We start from the raw sequence: 20,427 nt of genomic DNA, 5'->3' as shown, positions 1-20,427 counted from the left end.
TATCTTTAAAATATTACAACACAATAAATGATAGCAGTTCATTTCTATTTAGGCAATGTACAGACACTTTTAATTACTGGTGGATTTGGGGGGGGGGTTATTCAGATACAGTCTTTAAAAATATTCATTTACTAACTGAGTTTCTTTTCTTTTTTTTCCAGTTTAGTCATATAGCTATATGGGGCAGCATTGTGCTCTGGATAGTATTTTTTGGCGTCTATTCTTCTTTGTGGCCAGTCATTCCGATGGCACCGGACATGTCAGGGGAGGTAATATTTCTTTTAATTAACATAAACTTTTGAAAACACATGTTATAATTTTTATTTTAAGCAGGAAGCGATTTAAAACTTGCTCATAATCTTCTCAACAGTTTAGGAGTTCTCCCAAATGTGGTAATTTGACACGCCAGCATTAAAAAAAAGTTTCAGAAAAGCATTTAAACAGAAACCTGAACATTCACCTCTAGGGAACGATGATGATAAAAAAAAAAATATTTTAGAATGTTCAAATAAGAAAACAGTAAAAAAATAAACTAGGAGCAAGTAATGGTAAAGATAGTGGGCCCAAAAAAAAAAAAAGGGGGTGAAAAGAGATACGTAAAAATGTGTTTGCCAGAAATATGTAATTTGCCTTGGTAAAAGAGGAAAGCATCCACCTTCCAGTTCATTTAAAACTGACAGTCAAAATTTAAAAATCTGCAATGCAAAAAAAAAAGGGGGGGAGTCCAACTGCTCCAGTAGCTGCCTATTTAGAACAGGATCATTTCCATGAGTTTATGAAAACCAGTTCTGTGGGGGCTAAAAGCACCTCGTGGTGTAAGCGGTTCCCTAAGATCAGGACCGCCATTGAGGTTTGCTTCAGGGGGCCCATCCTCTTGATGTCTGATTGAGTAGACATACTAAAAGAGTATCTCTAGCCTGGGAGATGGTGAATTCTAGTCCTGCCTTAGGCATGAAGCTATCTGGGTGACTTTGGGCCAATCACCAGGAGACGGTGAGTTCTAGTCCTGCCTTAGCCACGAAGCCCATCTGAGTGACTTTGGCCCACTCACCGGGAGACGGTTAGTTCTAGTCCTGCCTTAGCCATGAAAGCCATCTGGGTGACTTTGGGCCAATCACCAGCAGGTGGTGAGTTCTAGTCCTGCCTTAGCCATGAAAGACAGCTGGCACTCTCTCGGCCCAACCAACCTCACAGGGTTATTGTGGGGAAAATAGGAGGAAGACGCATTCTACATGCTCGCCATCTCGAGAATAAATATCTAATCGGCGAATAAGGCAGCCCAGCTTGGTGAAACGGTTAAAGCCGCCGATCCAAATGCGTCTTGCCTCTTTCTGGAAATCGCTTTTTTTAACCGACCAGGAATTAAGAGGGACGCTTTCACCTGTGAATGCGGGAACGGATCCTAACCTCGTTCGGCGCCACTGGGGCCGATTCGCTGGCGATTTTGTATTATTTCTCCCTTACGTCTTTTGAGCAGGTTGGGCTCGATTTCCCAAGGCCGAAAGGGGCCGGGAGGGGGCAGAAGACTTGGCACTGGGCGGCCCCCGGCGAATTTGTAAATCGCGAAAAGGCAGCAGACGGAGTCCATCCCAGAACAGGCCCTCCCTGTTAGCGCCATTGTCTGCCCGGGATCCCTTTGCCGTTTCCCAGCTGACCCTCTCTGCAAGCAGAAAGATGTGAAAAGTTAGAGACAAAATGGTTCTGCTGAGCCCACACACACACACACACACAGACACACACAGAGAAAGGAAGGAAATACCTCCATGGGATTTTGCCTTTCTCCCTCTTCACCCAAACGTACAAAGACGCTTTCTGTCTTTAATGTGAATGTCAGCTTTAAATCTTTTAGTTTTGGATTAACTCTGCAAAAGGGACGGGGGGGGGGAGGGAGAGGAAAAAAAAATCTGACAGGCTTTCAAATATGATGCAGAAAAACCTTGGTGGTTTTTCCTTCTCCTAAACCCCCCCCCCCAATCTTTTCAATTCAGGTCTGCCCGTTTGTAAAGCCAAAGGCTGGGCTGAGTGAATGTGGGCGCCCCGTTGTTTCTTCGTTCATAGTTAGCATCACAATGCTCAGAATTAACATCCTGAGACCTACATTATCAATTCTGCTGTTTCACCGAGCAACTTTTAAGACAAGGGGGCTTAGGCAAGAGAGAATAGCTCTTTTGGCGTTTCCCTAACTTTAAAAAAGTCGTTAAGAACCTCCTTTTTTTTTTTTTTTAAAGGAATTCTATTTAAATCCCACCCACCCCCCTTTAACCCGGCCATTTTTTGCCTTTATTTTTAATTCAGAAATCAGTCCTATTTATCGTTTTTTTTCCTCTTGGCCTGCTTCCCCCCCCCCCACACCCCATTAGAAGCTACACATCAACTCAGCCTTTCTTTCTTGAGCACTTAGGCAACACACTCAGAAAGCAACTGGCCTCTTTTTTTTTTTTTCTTCATATGTTATGGATCTAATTCCGCCGAGAGAGCATCGTATTCGTTTCTCCGCGTGCACAACTTGGATTAAATCGCAGAGTCGTTTCCCTTCCACCTGTAAAGTCACTTGTATCCCTGCGGTTCCGTTTAAATGCCTTCCCAAAGCACAAACCGCATCGCGGGGGCGCTGATTTCACTCCCCTGCCCCATCGCCCCCTTGCCCCTCAAGCCTTAGGAAACAGGGTCCCTTGTCTCTGTGGTTTTTGGGGGGGGCAGGCTGCACTTCCAGGGGATTAGCAGGCCCCCCACTCTTCCAGAAGCCTTGATAGATCCAAGCAAGTCTTTTTTTGAGGCATCCCATATTCTTGCATTTAGCCGAAGAGTTATAAAAGGGTTTCCAAGCTCCCGCGTGCAAATTTCCCGTTTGCCCTTCGATGAGGTCAGATCTGTCCGATTTTGAACAGATGCAATGGCCAAAAACTCGTTTCCAAACTCTTCGATCCGTTTTATTTGGGGTGCTGCTTGTGTTCCTCATGTCATACGACCTGAAATTGCCACGGTTCTCTGTATAGCTTAGTGTTTCCCAAACTTGAATTTAAGGCATGTGGACTTCAACTCCCAGAATTCCATAACCAGCATTGTTGGTTGTGGAATTTTGGGAGTTGAAGTCCACATGCCTTAAAATGGTCAAGGTTGAGAAACACTGGTATAGCTGGAGCCAATGAGAGAAAATGCAAATGCCTATCATTGGCCCGTCAGCTTCTAAATGACTTAAAGTATCTTGGAAATCTCATTCGTAAGCTTCCTGTTTTTTAAATCCAGGGCTTTCAAATGTTAGGGTGCTTTTTGTGCAATCCCATCTCCTTCTCTGGAGAGAGAATAAAAGGTTAGGACGCGTAAATGAAAAAAAACTCGCAACTGTTTTGTAGGTTTCGTTCAGCGTATTTTATCCTACCACATAACATTTTGCAAGAGCGATAAAACGATGCGGTGATTGCAAGGTAACCCAAATCATTTATAAAAATAAAAAAAGACCTTAAAAATAAGGCTAGAACAAAGATAAAACTTTCACGGCAATCCTGAAGAAAATAATAATACCGACGGTGAAACCATACATTGTACTAGATCAGGGGTAGGCAACCTTGGCTCTTGTAGGACTCGTGGACTTCAACTCCCAGAATTCCTGAGCCAGCATGGCTCAGCTTGGAAACCCTTTCCCCTCAGCCTCGCTGGCTCAGGAATTCTGGGAGTTGAAGTCCGCAAGTCACGAAGGGGCCATAGTTCCCCCATGCTTGTTCAGGAATTCTGGGAGTTGAAGTCCACAGGTCATAAAAGAGCCAAGGTTGCCTACCCCTGCTCTAAACTAATAAAGTCTACATTAATTAACATTAATTATGCTTTCATATGTTCCTCTAGGCCAGGGGTAGGCAACCCTGGCTCTTTTATGACTCGTGGGCTTCAACTCCCAGAATTCCTGAGCCAGCATGGAGGAACTATGGCCCCCCTCATGGCTTGTGGACTTCAACCCCCAGAATTCCTGAGCCAGCCTGGCTCAGCTTGGAAACCTCTCCCTTTCCCCTCAGCATGCTGCTGAGGAATTCTGGGAGTTGAAGTCCACGAGTCCTAAAAGAGCCAAGGTGGCCTACCCCTGCGCTAGATGCCCACAGAATTTTTCCTGTTGAGTTTTAAAGGCCAGTAGCCCTGTAAATGTTTTCAGGAGGATGGATATATATATATATTATATATATATATATATATATATATATATATTATATATATATATATATAATATATATATATGTAGGTCTTTGGTTGTTCGGTTTTCTCCCGCGTAAAATTGGAAGTGTCTTGGCGACGTTTCGACGAAGTCCCATTCGTCATCTTCAGGCTGGTGTTTTCAGCTTCGTGCTTCGAGCAGCAATGTGTGGTCTTAGCTGTTTCTTCCTTTTAACTGCCAGTGGGGGTATGAACTGATTGGGTGGGAGCTTGGCTGTGTTCTGATTGGGTGGAGGTGTGTTCTGATTGGTTAGGGGCGTGGCTGTGCTCTGATTGGCTGGGGGGTTGGCTGTGCTCTGATTGGCTGGGGGGTTGGCTGTGCTCTGATTGGCTGGGGGAGTGTTCTGTTTGGTTGTGCTCAGGTTAGTCTGAGTTGCAGAGGGGTTTAAGATTTTGGGCTGCCTTGCTATTTTTTGGCTTCGCGTTTGTGGTCGTGCCTCATTTTCATGGAGGGTGTCAGTTTGCTTCGTGTATGGATTGGAGGGCTTTGAAGTGGCTAATGATGCAGCTCTGGTCTGGCTTCTGGTTTGTGGTCGTGCCTCATCATCGGTGTGGCTTTGGGTTTGCGTTTTGCGTGGATGTGTGGTGGTGACATCCTGTGTGGTTTTTGTGAGTGTGGGTCTGGTATCATTTTTTGTATTAGGGAGTCGTTTGTCAATAAGGGCGGGTTTCCAAATGGCTGGTAGGCGGGAGGTATCATCTCGCTTGTTCATGCTGTGTGGGCGTTTTTCTATCTCGATGGCTTCTCTGATTATTCTGTTATTAAAATGTTCACTTTTGGCAATGGTTCTGGTATTTTTAAAGTCAATTTCATGTCCTGTGGCTTTAAGGTGTTGGACCAGGGAAGATGTTGGTTCCTCTTTTTTGACTGAGTTCTTATGTTCTTCAATGCGTGCACTTATTCTTCTGTTGGTTTGTCCGATGTATGTGGTGGGACAAGTGGTGCATGGGATTTCGTATACTCCTTGATTTTCTAATTCAATTTTATCTTTGGGGTTTCTAAGGATGGTGGATATTTTTCTGTTTGTGCAGAATGCTGTTTTGATGTTGTGTTTATGGAGGATCTTACTGATTCTGTCTGTGGTGCCTTTTATGTATGGGAGGAGGGCTTTGCCGTTTTCTTGTTCTTTCGTCTTGGATTTTAGTGGGGGTTTCTTTTTGGATTAGGTTTGTAATCTTATTTCTTTGGAATCCATTGGATGTTAGTACATTGGTGAGAGTGTGTAGTTCAGTTTTTAGGTGTTGTTCGTCAGCTAAGCGTTTTGTTCTGGAGATGAGTGTCTTGGCTACAGAGTTGATCTGTGCATGGGATCACCCCTCTCACCTGTCATTGCAAACCTCTACATGGAACACTTTGAAACCCAAGCTCTAGAAAAATCGGATCACAAACCCAAACTCTGGCTCAGATACGTAGACGACACCTTCATAATCTGGCCACATGGGAAAGAAAAACTGGACAACTTCCTCACACACCTCAACAGCCTACACCCCAAAATACAGTTCACCATGGAAACAGAAGCTAACAACCAACTTCCCTTCCTGGATGTCTTAGTCTACAAGAAATCCAATGGCTCCCTAGGACACACCATCTACCAGAAGAAAACACACACAAACCGCTATCTGCACGCTCTCTCACACCACCACCCAGCACACAACCAACCCCCCAGCCAATCAGAGCACAGCCAACCCCCCAGCCAATCAGAGCACAGCCAAGCCCCTAACCAATCAGAACACACCTCCACCCAATCAGAACACAGCCAAGCTCCCACCCAATCAGTTCATACCCCCACTGGCAGTTAAAAGGAAGAAACAGCTAAGACCACACATTGCTGCTCGAAGCACGAAGCTGAAAACACCAGCCTGAAGATGACGAATGGGACTTCGTCGAAACGTCGCCAAGACACTTCCAATTTTACGCGGGAGAAAACCCGAACAACCAAAGACCTACATACAAACACCCGCGAAAACCTCAGAAAACATATATATAATATATATATATATATATATATATAATATATATATATATATATATATATATATATATATATATATATATATATATATATATATATGCTGTCCCCCTCCCCTTCTAGGAGAATCGTGCCGCACCAGCCTTTGGTCTTCATTTCCAGACAATGAAACAACCCACCAGTCACAAACAGGCTGTCTCCTTCAGCCAGGAAGAGTTCCTTCACTTCGCAACCGCTGGAGAAAATAAAATACGTTTTTATAGGCCGGAGCTCATTTTTTTAACGGGGGGGGGGTTCGTGCTGCGTTCTGAGCTCGTTGCTTTTCTTGCAGGCATTTCATTAACCAGCTAGAACAGAAAAAGGTTTTGCAGAGTGGAGGAGGAGGAGGACTGTGGGGTCCTTGGTGCTCTCTGAGTTCTGTGGTTTTCTTGCCGATGTTTCATTACCCAACTAGGTAACGTCATCAGCGGTAGAAGGGAGTGGGAGAGATATACATACACAAAGACACACACACACACACACCACTTCCTTCTAGCACAGATGAGATTATGAAAGGTCTGCAAGAAAACAACCAACTCCAGAAAGCACCAAGGACCCCACAATTGTCCTTCCTTCCTTCCTTCCTTCCTTCCTTCCTTCCTTCCTTCCTTCCTTCCTTCCTTCCTTCCACAAACATTCCTTTCTAGCACTGAGCATGTTCCCTAGTTGGGTAATGAAACGTCTACAAGAAAACAGCCAAGTTCAGAAAGCACCAAAGACCCCACAGTTCAACCCTGAGTTACAAACATTCTCTTCCATTGGTGCTATTTTTTTTTCTACATAGGTGATTTACGAAGATCAGCCTTCCACAGATATTTTATTTACCATCATTGCAAATGTTTCATTGTATATGTTTGTTTGTTTTTTAACCTATATAGGCCGTGATGTTGTTCAGCTCCGGAATCTTCTGGATGGGCTTATTTAGCATTCCAGTGACAGCACTGATATTTGATGTAGCATATAAAGTGTAAGTATGATATAATTAATATATGGCCTACCAAATAATTAATCTGCCCATTTGTTAATTGCCTAAAATTACTGTGCCGTCTTCACAGCTTACCCAGGACAAAATCCCATTAGTTCAACAGGATGCATTCCTAAGTCAGTGCATTTAATGATGCAGTATAACTATTGGCATATCTTCCTAATTAAATACAAGCTCAATTAGATTTACACATGTATGGAGAGTTGATTCCTTATGTCTACTAAATTATGACCTACTTTTGCAGATTGTTCTTTTGGTTGAGATTACTCTTCAGAGGAGAACAATGTATATACTGTGTATCACAGTTTTATTATATGAAAGTAAAAAATGTTACTGTATGAATGCAATGCTTCTTTGGAAAATCTTACTCCCCAGTTCCCTAATGGTTAATCTTAAAAAAGGAATGAATAATCTGAGTTTTCTGTGGGCTGCGCCAGTGTAATATATATTCTTTCTCAGATAATATTATTATGGAGCTGAATTTAACGTTAATCGGGTTACAATTAATTTTACACCCCTATTTGCAGACCGATTAAAAAAAAGAAGCCTTAGAATTTTGAAACAAACTAACAAAAAGTTTTTAAAATCTTATTTTAGAGTGAAGAGGGCAGCATTTAAAACCTTAGTAGATGAAGTTCAGGAGTTGGAAGCCAAATCGCAAGATCCGGGCGCTGTTCTGCAAGGCAAAAGGTAGGATATGGTTATCGGTAATTTCCCCCAAGCTCAAATATTAGCATTCTGTTTATGTCAGTGGTTCTCAGCCTGTGGGTCGGGACCCCATTTGGGGTCGAACGACCATTTCACGGGGGTCACCAAACAAGGCTGTCCGCCATTTTTTTCCCCTTTTCTTTGGCCACGCCCCTGGCACCCGGTGATATATAAGTGGTTGGGGATCACCACAACATGGGGAACTGTATTATGGGGTCGCGGCATTAGAAAGGTTGAGAACCACTGGTTTATGTGCTTCGGCCTGATTGGACCTCATCGCTTGGAGTCTAAAATCAAAGTCGTAAAGGTTCTTGAATGAATTTTGCTCCTAAAATGAACCAAACATTGCGTTCTCTTCCAGTTAATTCAATATCCACTTTAACCAACTATGCAAGTAGTTCAGCCTGCTGAGAGGAGCTGGGATTAGCTTGTAGCCTGTCCTGTTGTATCTTGCCACTTAAGGGTCCTTATTTCTACTCATAGTTCATTATGATTTGTACAGTTCAATGGGCCTGGAGGGGAAACAGTTGAATCCTTAATCAGAAAGGAAAGAGCTGTTGGAAACCAGGGACTTCAAAATGGCTGCACACAAGGATGCATTTGAATATACCTGAAGAACAGCTTCTGCTTGGGAGTAGCCCTTGACCTTGCAAATTTGATTTTTTTGTGTGTGTGTTCAATCCTTTCATTCTTTGTACTATTATTTCTTCCCTACTGTTATTTCCACGTAGTGGTATTCTCTCTTTTTTTTCTTGGCTTCCTCTCCCAGAGTAGTTACAGTCACCGCAGAGTAGTTAGAGTAACTATAATATAATATATTATAATATAACAATAATTATATTATAGTTACAGAGTAAATATAATATGTAAGTAATTACAGTGTAGTTAGCAGTATTATTTCATCAACCTGTAATTCCAATAGATGCTACTGGTGCAATAGTCTATAATTAAACGCCGTTGTATCATTTTAATACCTTTAGCTCTTCTTCTTAACTCTTTACAAGACAAGACTCACTAAATACCTTGCAGCAGTTAGAGAGTGTCACCTGTGTTTTCCAAACCTGTGCTTTATTTTCCCTCTTTTTACAACTTTTAATGGAATGATGTAAAGGAGGGAAGAAATTGGGAAGAACTATTGTCAAAGGGATTGGAAGAATCTTGAAGCCATGCTGGGCAGACAGAATAACAAAATCGGAAGGGACCTTGGAGGTCTTCTAGTCCAACCCCTTGCTCAAGCAGGAGAACCTATACCACTCTGGACAACCCTGATTTAAAGCACAAAGTAAACAAAAATAACCGTCATCTTTTCAGTTAACAATATTTATTAAGAGCCCGATCGTTGTGAAATACAGAACTAGTAAGAGAAATCTTCTGGCTTTGATAATAGGAGCTCAAACCGAAGTAGCGTTGCCAATAAATAATTCCATTTACAGTCCCTGAGTAGCTGCATATAGCTGATGTTATATATGTCACCCATTTAACACGTTGGTGTTAAACGGGTGAGGATTGCTCCATTGGTTCGTTTCCAATATTCTGTTCAACCGTTGTTATCGCAGTCTGGGTTCCTGCCCACCCGCCCGCCGTAAATTTTAGTGCGTTTCATCAATTTGTCACCTTTCTTTCCTAGCTTAACGGAAAGAGCTCAGCTGTTGAAAAACGTCTTTAAGAAAAACCACGTCAACTTGTACCGCTCCGAGTCTTTGCAGCAGAATTTGCTTCGTAAGTATTGGCGGTGTGCAAGAAAGGCACACAAAAGCCAAACGGCCACGAATAACAGCAAGGTCTCGTCAGAAATTTGGTGGCCCGTTGATTAGCTCATATATATTGTTCTAAAGTTTCATCTGCCTCCTGCATTGTAAACTGATTTTCAGCTACGCTGGAAGATTTGGCGAAGCGAAAAAGCAAAGGGCAAATATTTCGAACACATAAAAACAAATAAGCAAATGATTTTTTTTAAAAACAAATCGATTTTAAAAAGAATTAATCTCGCAATATTTTCCCACTGGAGGTGTGGTCAGCCCCCATAATCCTGGCCTTCCAGCAGAGCCTTAAACACTTGGTCCTGGGAGTGGCTGATGGGGCAGAGAGAAGATTCCCCAACCCACGTTGCTGGCCCTCTTGGTTTTTAGTTTCCTGTTTCTCTTAATTTTTAAATTAACTTTTTTTTTTACTCTTCACCCATTCTATAAGCCACCCAGAATCACTGTAACAGTAAAATGATCAGCATATAAATTAAATGAATTAATAAATAAAACCCCTTGACTTTCGTAAGCAGTTGGATAGCCTGTCGTGGCCAGCAGATCTTAATTTGGACTAGATCTGATCTAAAGAGGGTCAGATGACCTGGCCCTTTAATTCCTTCTTGGAATTGGGTATTTAAAAGGATCTAATCTTTAATCACACTTGTTTTAATCATGTCACATTATCGATCAATGTCCTTCTGAGTTTCTGTTTGGAAACTCTGTATGGATGGCTCGCCAAATCTGTTATCCTTTCCTTCCTTATTCTATGGCGGGTCCCTAGTGTTAGCCTGAACAAAAATGCTTCTTGGTACAGGTAGTCCTCGACTTACGGTTACAAACTGAACCCAAGATTTTCCGTTGCAAAGTGAGACAGCCGTTCAGTGAGTTATTGCCCCATTTTGCGACTTTTCCTGTCACAATTGCTAAGCGAGTCCCTGCAGTTGCTAAGTTAACAACACGGTCGTTGAAGTGAATCTGGCTTCCCTCATTGACTTTGCTGGTCAGAAGGTCACACAAGGGGATCGCGTCACACACACACACACAAACACACACACCGGGGATACTGCGACCGTCATAAATACAAGTCAGTTGTGAATTTTGATCACCTGACTCTTCTGAGGAGGCTGGAAAAGTCGTAAGTGTGAGAAATGGGTCACAGGTCACTTTTTTTTCCCAGTAGCGTCGTAGCTTTGAACGAACCATCGTAAGTCGAGGACTACCCATATTTCAGATTTAAAGAGGGTTAGAAAGATCCCCGTTGCTTCTCACGCCCGCTCAACTCTCTCTCTACTTCCAGATGGATACGCTTTCTCGCAAGACGAAAACGGGATCGTCTCGCAGTCGGAAGTCATAAGAGCGTACGATACGACGAAGCAGAGGCCCGATGAATGGTGAAGATCCCCCGGCTTTCAGTATTTGCCATATTCCAGCCAAATTAATGCGTTATTTCCCGCGTCTGCCAACATGGTCCAGTAACAAGATTAGGGGGAGTTGTAGATTGTTGTTTCTTGAAAGTTTGCATATTGAGTAGACGTAAGCACTGTGCAACTATACTCTTTAACACACCATCCCTCCGCATTTTCCAAAACGACTCGGATTTTGTAAGCAGACACTGAGAATTAACCTGCAGCCTTTTCAAACAGCTTATTTACAGTAAAGATGAGTACTGTTCCTGGGTGTAGACAGAGAGAGAGAGGGGGGGGAGGTAAATATTCAATATATGTTGAGATTGCTCAACATAGACTATACATTGAGAAGCCGAGTCTGTGCCAAGGTGTATAGGTGGTGAAATTAAATAATGAGCCTTCGATTTCCACAAGTGCTAAAGAACCATTTTAATTACCTTAATTCATGTGACAAAGGAAGCTCGCAAAGCAAGATACTTAAGAAGGAATTGGTTTAAATGAGCTTGTTTGCCAAAGATATTCCATAGGTCTCATCCTAGCCCTCCTGTGTGTTAGCAACGGTAGTGTTAGCAATGGTGTCCGACGTCAGAATTGCATGTTTGATACTCTGTACTTGAAAAGTTTTACAACAATTCGAAAACTGATAGGGTTTGATTTTGATGCGTTTAATTTCTGATCTGTAGTTCTTTTCACCTTTGGCCTTACAGAAGCCTTTCTTTTTGCGTTCGCGCTCTCGTCACAGAATGTGTACATTCGAAACACAGCGTTCATTTTCTCTTGTCAGCAGTGTGTGTCCTTGAGACTTGTTAACCCGCTTTAGAGTCCCAATGTGGTGACATTTGTGTGCGCGATTCGGATGTTGCTTTGCCGCCCTCCCCATGCATGTCATCAGGAACTTTCATTTTAAAAATAAAATAAAATAAAAGCAATGGTTGCCTGTTGGGATTGGCAAAGAGACAAGGATGGTGCCTTAACTAAGTTTCCTGTTTCCCAAACAGGCATGAACATTGTCAGACGAGAAAGAGGCAACTGTAATTAGCGACTGTTCAGATGTAGTTCAAGACCGTGGTGCATTGCATCCACCCCCTATGGTTACACATCTATAGGCCCTATAAAGAGAAGCCAATCCAGAATTTTTTTAATATTTACAGAAGTCAGAAATTGATTGTCCTTAGCGGATTGGGGTGGAGGTGTGCTTGTAAATGCAGGTTTTATTTACGGAGCATTTTATATATAAATTAGTTTACTATAACATAATTTACCTTGTTAGTCATGATAATCTGAAAACAAGGAATCAGTAATATCAGTTTAGTACTATACTACCGCATACGTTCAGTTTGCACTATAAAACAGTTTATTTGTGGTATTTAATAGGTTCTGTTTGTACATTCCCAAGTTTGATTTAAATTAAAGTATGCAAAGTTTGAGGATTTAAAATTAACAAGGTTTGTGTATGTTTTAAATAGAAACATTTTCTAGCTAGTAACGTAAAACTTCCCTTCTCATTAACGGAAATGTTTTGAGTAAATGTTTTTAAATCTTGTCATTTTGTAAAATCAGAACGAAAAAGCCGATTAAATTGCAGTCGTTTTTCCACTATGCGTGTTAATAGCCATTTCAGTTTATCTATAATATATTTTGTATAGACAGTTCCATGTCTAACTTCTGTGACATGTGCAGTTAATTTAATTATAGGCAAGGAGAAAAGTTGTAATAAATTCAGAGTTTCTGGGTCATATTTCCACTCTTAAGTCCATTTTTAAAAACTGCTGTGTAATAGAAACACTATTTATTAAATACTGCACATATGAAATATATATTTATGATTTAAGTATACAGTCTTTCATACTTATTTCATAATGGCACTCACGGTATAAAATTCTCTTTCTTAGACTAAGCGGAAAATAAACCAGTAATCCATAAAGCCTGTTACTGAAAAAGGACCTTTCAATCTTACAGCCTGAAATTGTCTTCAGGAAAGTTATTTCTGACATAGATACTTAATGCATCAATGAGAGCCAAATAAATCGACCTATTGTGCACACAGACACCCACAGATTCACATTGTCAGATTTAGACAATTAAAGAGCATCTCAAACAAACAAACAAACCCTGACTTATTGCTTTACATTAATTTATGGTGGCTTGTCCACCACCAAAGATTCCTGAAGCAAATTATTAAAATAATAATAATAATTCTGTAGCATGCTTATAGTACAGTTTTTAGCGGTGTATATTTCTTTTAGACTCAAAAAATAAAATCAGATAATAATCGAGCAAAAACTGAATTGCTTCCCATTGCTTACTTAGGACTTAGTGCAGAGGTGTCCAACTTTGGCAACGTGTAAAGCTTGTGGACCCCCAACTCCCAAAAACGGGGGTATTCTGGGAGTTGAAGTCCACAAGCCTTAAACGTTGTCACGGTTAAAGATCCCTGATTCTAATGCAAGCTCTTGCGGACTCTTTGACAGGGGGAATATTTAGTGCAGCCCGCCGTGGCAAAATGCACATAATCTGACATACAAATTGGGTCAGGGGTCAACCACCACTCCCTTCCCACCAGCATGAAAGGACGGCCTTGCATGCAACTGACCTAGAATAATGATCTGCACGCGGGAATGTATTTCTACTGCTGTCTTCTGATACGGATTGTCCTTGGTGAATCCCGACGGAGGCACAAATCTTGCATATTGGCTAGAATTCAGAACAGGAAACCTTCCCGAGTGGCCTACCCTTACAAAAACGATAGACCCCCCCCCCATCCGCTGCCCGTTATTGTATATTAGATTTTTTTTCTCTCTCTCTCTTTTAAATACGCCGCTCTATTCAAGATCCCAGGCCTCTTGTTTTTTTTTTTCCACCTTCTCTCCATTTTCTAATCGTTCGGGAAAGACGACGGAAAAGTTTTTCACACGTGCGATGCAATATTGGCCAAACAGACATATTCATGTTTTGAGAGTGCGCTTTATAAAGTGAAGGGGAGGATAATTTTGTCTGCCCTGCGCTGCCTTCAAGGATATAGAAAGGGTTGGATTGGAACACAAATGAAATTTTCAGATTCGTAAGAAGGTAAAACCCAAGTAAACTGGAACTGTTGAACAAGTCAGGATGTACGAGACAATATCTAATTTGCAAGCCTGTACTTTTTTGTTTAAAAGAGAAGCTCTCAAAGTGATTTATTACCCTATAAGGTAGAAATACTTACTATAATATAATGTATATTTAGGGATGTTGGTTGACACGCATAATTTATTTGACTAGAATTTTGTTTTTTACATTGTTTTACATTTTGTTTCAAAAATTACACTTTTCTTCATTATTTAAATTAAGGAAACTGTACATTCTGTGTATATTTTGTACTGTAGAATATTTATGTTAAGGTTTAAAAAAAAATCATCCTTGAAAGAATCTGGTACCATTCAGAAATCAAAAAGAATGTCTGTAACTGTGTGTTATTTTTAATTAAATGGATTGTAAGAATGTAGTACGATTTAACCAGAAAAATCAACCAATTGGATACACTTTGTGAAGCCATAAGTAGTCCTGTTTCCTTAGCTGAGGCTTACTTACAAAAATGAATTTTAATAAAATAGAATAGTTTGAAAACCTTTTTAGTTGTATAACAATAGAGGAAGTGCTTCAAAAAAACATAATACAATCTCATATGGGAAGACATCCTTTTTTTTAATCAATTCATGTTAAACTCTTTACTTGCTTGACAATTGGACCGTAGGATCTTTTTTTTTTTTCCCCTACTGATTTCTGTATTGTGGAAAAGTTGTTGTTTCAGTTACGTTTTAGTAATCTGTCTGCATGTCACTGTGTGAATCTGATCTGATGCATGCTTATGCTATAAAACTCCTTATTTCTCTGTTAGCTGAAAGAGGCATCAACATTTATGTTCGGTATGCAGAAGTGAAGCGTTGGTAAACAGCTAGATTGCCAACGTCATTTTGTTAGCATGGAATGGTCAACTCAGAAACAGCTACACGCCGAACGTATTCTAAAACAGAGGTCCCCACCTGTGGGCTGTGGTCCCCCCACTCACGCTAGCGCCCGTGACCCCGTTTGTGCATGTGCACGGGTGCGAATGGGGCCGCTAGTGCCAGGCGGGTATCCGCAGCCTATTTGTACATGCGCGAACAGGGCCGCTAGTGCTGGGCGGGTATATGTGGTCCGTTTGCACATGGGGCCAGTAGCACCACGCCAGCGCATGTGCCATTTGCGTGCGTACATGTGCGCGCACCAATTTGTAAGCCGCTCTCCTTCCCTACTGGAAAAGTTGGAGATCTCTGTTCTAAAATACGTTCCAAGACCCATGAAACAAATCGAATTAATCAATAAATTAGGATGAAAATAGACAGTGAATGTACGTTATCTACTCGCTTCTTAAGTGGTTTCAGCACAGACTTGGCAGCCATTTAAAATTTTGTGATTGCAAAAACGGTGGCCCAGGTGTGTTAAAAGCTAAATCATGTTTCAGTGTGGTTGTTTTAACCTGTTCTACAATTTAAAGCCATAATGCATTAACTTTGTTTTCTGCTGCAATTTTCTTGAAGTGTTGATTAAAAAAAAAAACCATAGGGAACTATGTAATATTTAGGACTACTGCATTCGAGGTAAAGTAGGATTTTTTTCCACTACTCTTAAACCATTACTGCTGAAACTCCTGTGGAAATTGTGAAGCTGCATGAATGGAGAGAAAAAAAATTTTTTTTTGATTCCGTGTTTATGGTAGTTTACTCAGGTTTCGTTTTAAATGGATGTTAAATGCACTGTTTTATAATGTTATTAAATTTTAATAATAGATTCACTTCTATGCAGTGTTACATGTCATTGGCATTTGGTGAATGTGCATGTTCTGAACTGCAAATTTTAATTGTTTTGTCTTCTAATTGTTAAAAGAAATAAAACTTGCCATTAAGTATTCTCCGATATTTACAGTATCTGCATCTTAAATATATAACAGCGTCTTCGGAATTTATTTCAAGGGTGTAGCCGACAGGTCTAAAATACGACGCGCCTCCCAGTACATCATGAAAGCTTATATGACTGTGACGCATATATCCATTTTTAATCAAAATATGTCTCTGTAAACTTTAAGGCTAGCTGCTTTGCATAATACAAATTGTTAAGAGAGAGGGAAAAAAAACCAGCAATGATAAACTACATGCAAATGGCTAAATTGCCCGTTAATAGTTTCCTTCTTTAACTATACTTTGCAGATTCTTTTCTGTCAATATCAGGACATATTAAGGCAGTGTTTCTCAACCTTGACCATTTTAGGGCATGTGGACTTCAACTCCCAGAATTCCACAGCCAGCATTGCTGGCTGTGGAATTCTGGGAGTTGAAGTCCACATGCCTTAAAATGGTCAAGGTTGAGAAACACTGTATTAAGGAGAGGGCGGAGAAAGCCAGAATAAGCAAACTTAAATCTCAACTGTCGTAGAGAAATGAAAGGAAGTGTTTGTTCCAGAGTGATACAATCCCATCTAAAGATAAATCAAAGTGAAAGCAGCCGGTGGAAGAATTGTAAATTATTATTATTTTTTCAAGCCGAGCCACATAAAGGAACGACGACAGCACAGTGTCCTCCATCCAGGAAGGGCTGCCAGTGGTGTACAAGTTACAAAATCTGATCACGGTTGTCACCTGCTGGTTGACCAGGAGCTATCTCCGAATGATGGAATGGGAGCCCGTTTCTGAATTAAAAGAAGGTGTTTCTTTACAATGGTAGGATCGCCTCTTGAAACCCACGCCATCTTGAAGGGATTCCATCTTTGCTTCTCCAGACCTTCCATGCACCATCATCTGAGGTTGAGGGTGTAGCCAATGGTTGATCTTCCAGAGTGGGTTCCGGCAAATATTAACAAAGAAGTAGAGAGAGGAACGAATCCTGCGTCAGTCTACAGATCAGTAGGATCTGGAGATCTGTCCTGCCACAACCCCTGAAAAAGGAGAATAACCAGCCCTAAACAATATTAATTAAAATGTACACGGTATTCTGCGGCGGCCAAAACACTGCGGATGGCTTCTGTGAGAATCCAGCTAATGGCGGCTTCTTCAACCCATCAAGATTCATTGTTTACTGTCACTCCGCAGCCAAGGTTGAACTTCAGCCTGCGTGCCTCTCCAAGGTTAGGCCGAAATCTTGCCGATTACCCTTCCGTAGCTTCCTACCGTGTGCGAACTCAAGCCATTGGATTTGTAAATCCTGATTTACAGAACGGGACGGATCTTCCGTCAGCTGAACCAACAGGCTTTGTATGGAAGGCAAAAGATTGCACTGCAAAACTAAAGGGGCGGGTCCACCTTCAGAGCGGGGTGGATTTCAGTTTGAAATTACAAACTTACTGAAATTACGGCTTTTTGTGATGATGTGTGGGCAACAAGGCACATTTAAACCAGGGCTCGGTGTAAGAGTGTGTAGGCTGGAAGGAATAAATACCAAACATCCACCATGCATTCTCCGTAATAATTTCAATTGCCGGGTTTAAGTGTCCAAGTCCGTTTGTTATATCTGAAACTATGTAGTGTTTATCGTTTCCCCTGCCCTGTTTGGTATTTTTAATATAGAAATAAAACCAAGAAATTATTGCTTATAGTTTTGTCATCTTAAGGCACGAACTTTAATCCTAGACATTTATTAAGAAGCCCCATTAAACACAAAACATTAGATATAGAATTGCAGTCTAATTAGTAGAAACGGGAACAATTGTTTTGTGTCGGGTTGTTTCCATATTAATACTTAAAAGTCAACCATAAACACTGCTTCAACATTATTTCTGCACTGATGACATTAATCTTTTAATGCAAAATAAACAACGGCCTGAATTCGGCAGCTTGATAACAAAACTTTACAGCATTAAAAAAACATACAAAATGGTAGAAATTTTTTTGTTGTTAATTTAAACGATCAACATCAAATAAGCATATTACTTTCGCTATGAAATGATTTATTGGTAGAAAACTGATCACCACTAAAACATTTAATGCCATGGTTTCACTTTAAATTACAACTCTTGAGACATTAATCTACGTGGCGCTAATTTTAGAAATAAAAATATAATCCCCTTTACCCTATTTCTGTATCCAAGGCGTACAACAAAATACAAATAAATACATGACAGACAATTTTGTAAGGCTGATAGTGCTTTAGCATTTTACTTTTACACTAACCCTCAATTAAATTATTTTAGAGATAAGTTGAGATGATTTTCAATCTCCTCTATAACACACCGTGCTGACAGTTCCAGTTTAAATCTGATTAATAAAATCTGACTTGCAACGAACTGAAATTCTAGCTGCGTTATTGCATTCTCATGCAAAGCTAAATCTGTAATATCAGATAAAACTATCTCACAGTCCATAAATATAAGAAGCGGTGGGCCTTTTTCTAAACTTGCATATTCAGACTTTATCCAAAACAAAACATCTTTTCTTGACCCATATTCTTTGTTGCTGGTCCTCCAGTTTTAAGAATAAAAATCCAGAATAAAATTTTGTCCATAATGATAATTAGACTAAAGGTTTATAAATTGAAAAAATTGTCACGGGTCTGCCACAAAACTATTTCCATTTCACTCATCCACCCTCAAACCAGATTCACTGGTGTGATTAAAAATATATTGCAACAAAGGTAAGTTTGTGGTAACGTAAATTATTTTTTTTTTCAATTAGTCTTAAAATGGGTCATCACTTGCTCTATTTTGACTTAATTTTCTCTTATCGGCTTCTGTAACAATACCTATTTGGGATTTCTTACTTAAATCTGGTGATACATCTATTAAAAATAGTCTGACAGTACATCAACAACAAGGGTTATCAGCAGTACATTCCATCATTCAGTCTCCCGAATGTAAGATTTTACTAACTGTAGTTAAAGTTAGTCCTCTCCATTGTTTTGCTGAAATTTCTACTTCTTTCTTCTTTTTTTAGAAAATCTTTGTTTAATCTCTTCCTACTTTCAAAGTGTACTCCTAACAACGCTAGACGTAGATGGTGAATTTCTTCCCTTATCAAATCATAACTCATCCAATACTGAGAATATCCCGTTTGACCTAACCAGGTTAATTTAGATCAGTGGTTCTCAACCTGTGGGTCGGGACCCCATTTGAGGTCGAACGACCATTTCACGGGGGTCGCCAAACAACGCAGTCCGCCATTTTTTCCCCCTTTTCCTTAGCTGTGCTCCTCCCTTTTATTCTATTGGCTTTTGAAAGCCAATAGAATAGTCTCTCTTGAATAGAGTCTAATTCTATCGGCTTTCAAAAGCCAATAGGAATTGTCCAGGCTGTCTCTGCCCTGCTCGGCCCGCCAAAAGTCCCATTCTGCAAACGGTGCTGCACCAGTTGAGTAGCCCTCGACTTACGACCGGTTGGGGGTCGCGGCATTAAAAAGGTTGAGAACCAGTGATTTAGATCTTCGGATCACCAGTTACTCACTTTAACCAAAGTATGTTGAGGGTCCCTCTGAGAATGTACAAACTGGGATCACCGGCTGAGAGCACTCTCCACGCTTAAAACCCGTCACCCTATCACAAACAAATTCCAAAAATCCGGGAATCCTTAATTAAGAACAGAATAACTGAGTTTTTAATGGCCTCCCAAATCCCAGCATTTAGACAGACTTTCTTTTGATATCGCTATTCCTGTAACAAACCACTTTTAAATAGTGAACCATTCTCGGCAAGACGTAGGAGACCCATTTTATCATTCATTCATTCTTTCTTTTGTATCCTGCCTTTATTATCTTTACAAGTAGCTCAAGGCAGTAAAGATATCCAATACACTTTCCTCCTATTTTCCTCATTACGATAACCCTGTGAGGTGGGTTGGACTCAAAGATGGCTAAGCCATCTCCTGGTGATTGGGGCAAAGTCACCTAGATGGCTTTCATGCCTAAGGCAGGACTAGAACTCACCATCTCCTGGTGATTGGGCCAAAGTCACCCAACTGGCTTTCATGCCTAAGGCAAGACTAGGACTCATCGTCTCCTGGTGATTGGGCCAAAGTCACCCAACTGGCTTTCATGCCTAAGGCAGGACTACAACTCACCATCTCCTGGTGACTGGGCCAAAGTCACCTAGATGGCTTTCATGCCTAAGGCAAGACTAGGACTCACCGTCTCCTGGTGATTGGGCCAAAGTCACCTGGATGCCTTTCGTGCCTAAAGCAAAACTAGAACTCACCGTCTCCTGGTGATTGGCTCAAAGCCACCCAACCCAAATTTGCATAAAGAGCAGGGCTATGCTGGCTTTTTTTTTTTTTAAAAGTGGAATTTACGGTACAAGCATCAACCCTACGGAAGAATTTCTGACTTTGGTCCTGAAAATAGACAGCCGAAACCATTGGTCCTTCAATAAGGGATGAGTAG

General features: G+C 40.9%; 1 protein-coding gene across 3 annotated transcripts in view; it reads left to right on the top strand.

Annotated features, from left to right (window-relative positions):
- The window catches only part of ATP8A1 (ATPase phospholipid transporting 8A1), a 76,989-nt gene extending 61,004 nt beyond the window's left edge, over positions 1 to 15,985 (top strand). For all 3 annotated transcript variants that reach the window (XM_039325222.1, XM_039325223.1, XM_039325221.1), the window contains 5 exons: positions 162 to 269; positions 7,088 to 7,176; positions 7,792 to 7,884; positions 9,530 to 9,621; positions 10,942 to 15,985. In XM_039325222.1, the coding sequence (XP_039181156.1) occupies positions 162 to 269; positions 7,088 to 7,176; positions 7,792 to 7,884; positions 9,530 to 9,621; positions 10,942 to 11,039 (480 nt within the window). In that variant the 3' untranslated portion in view covers positions 11,040 to 15,985. The remainder of the gene's footprint in view (positions 1 to 161; positions 270 to 7,087; positions 7,177 to 7,791; positions 7,885 to 9,529; positions 9,622 to 10,941) is intronic.
- Positions 15,986 to 20,427: the final 4,442 nt, after the last annotated feature.

This window comes from Crotalus tigris, unplaced genomic scaffold (assembly GCF_016545835.1).
Source record: "Crotalus tigris isolate CLP2741 ecotype Arizona unplaced genomic scaffold, ASM1654583v1 scf7180000024321.1087588, whole genome shotgun sequence".
In the NCBI taxonomy this organism is placed as follows: domain Eukaryota; kingdom Metazoa; phylum Chordata; class Lepidosauria; order Squamata; family Viperidae; genus Crotalus; species Crotalus tigris.
The sequence above is the reverse complement of the archived record's forward strand: the minus strand, read 5'-3'. Positions and strand labels throughout refer to the sequence as shown.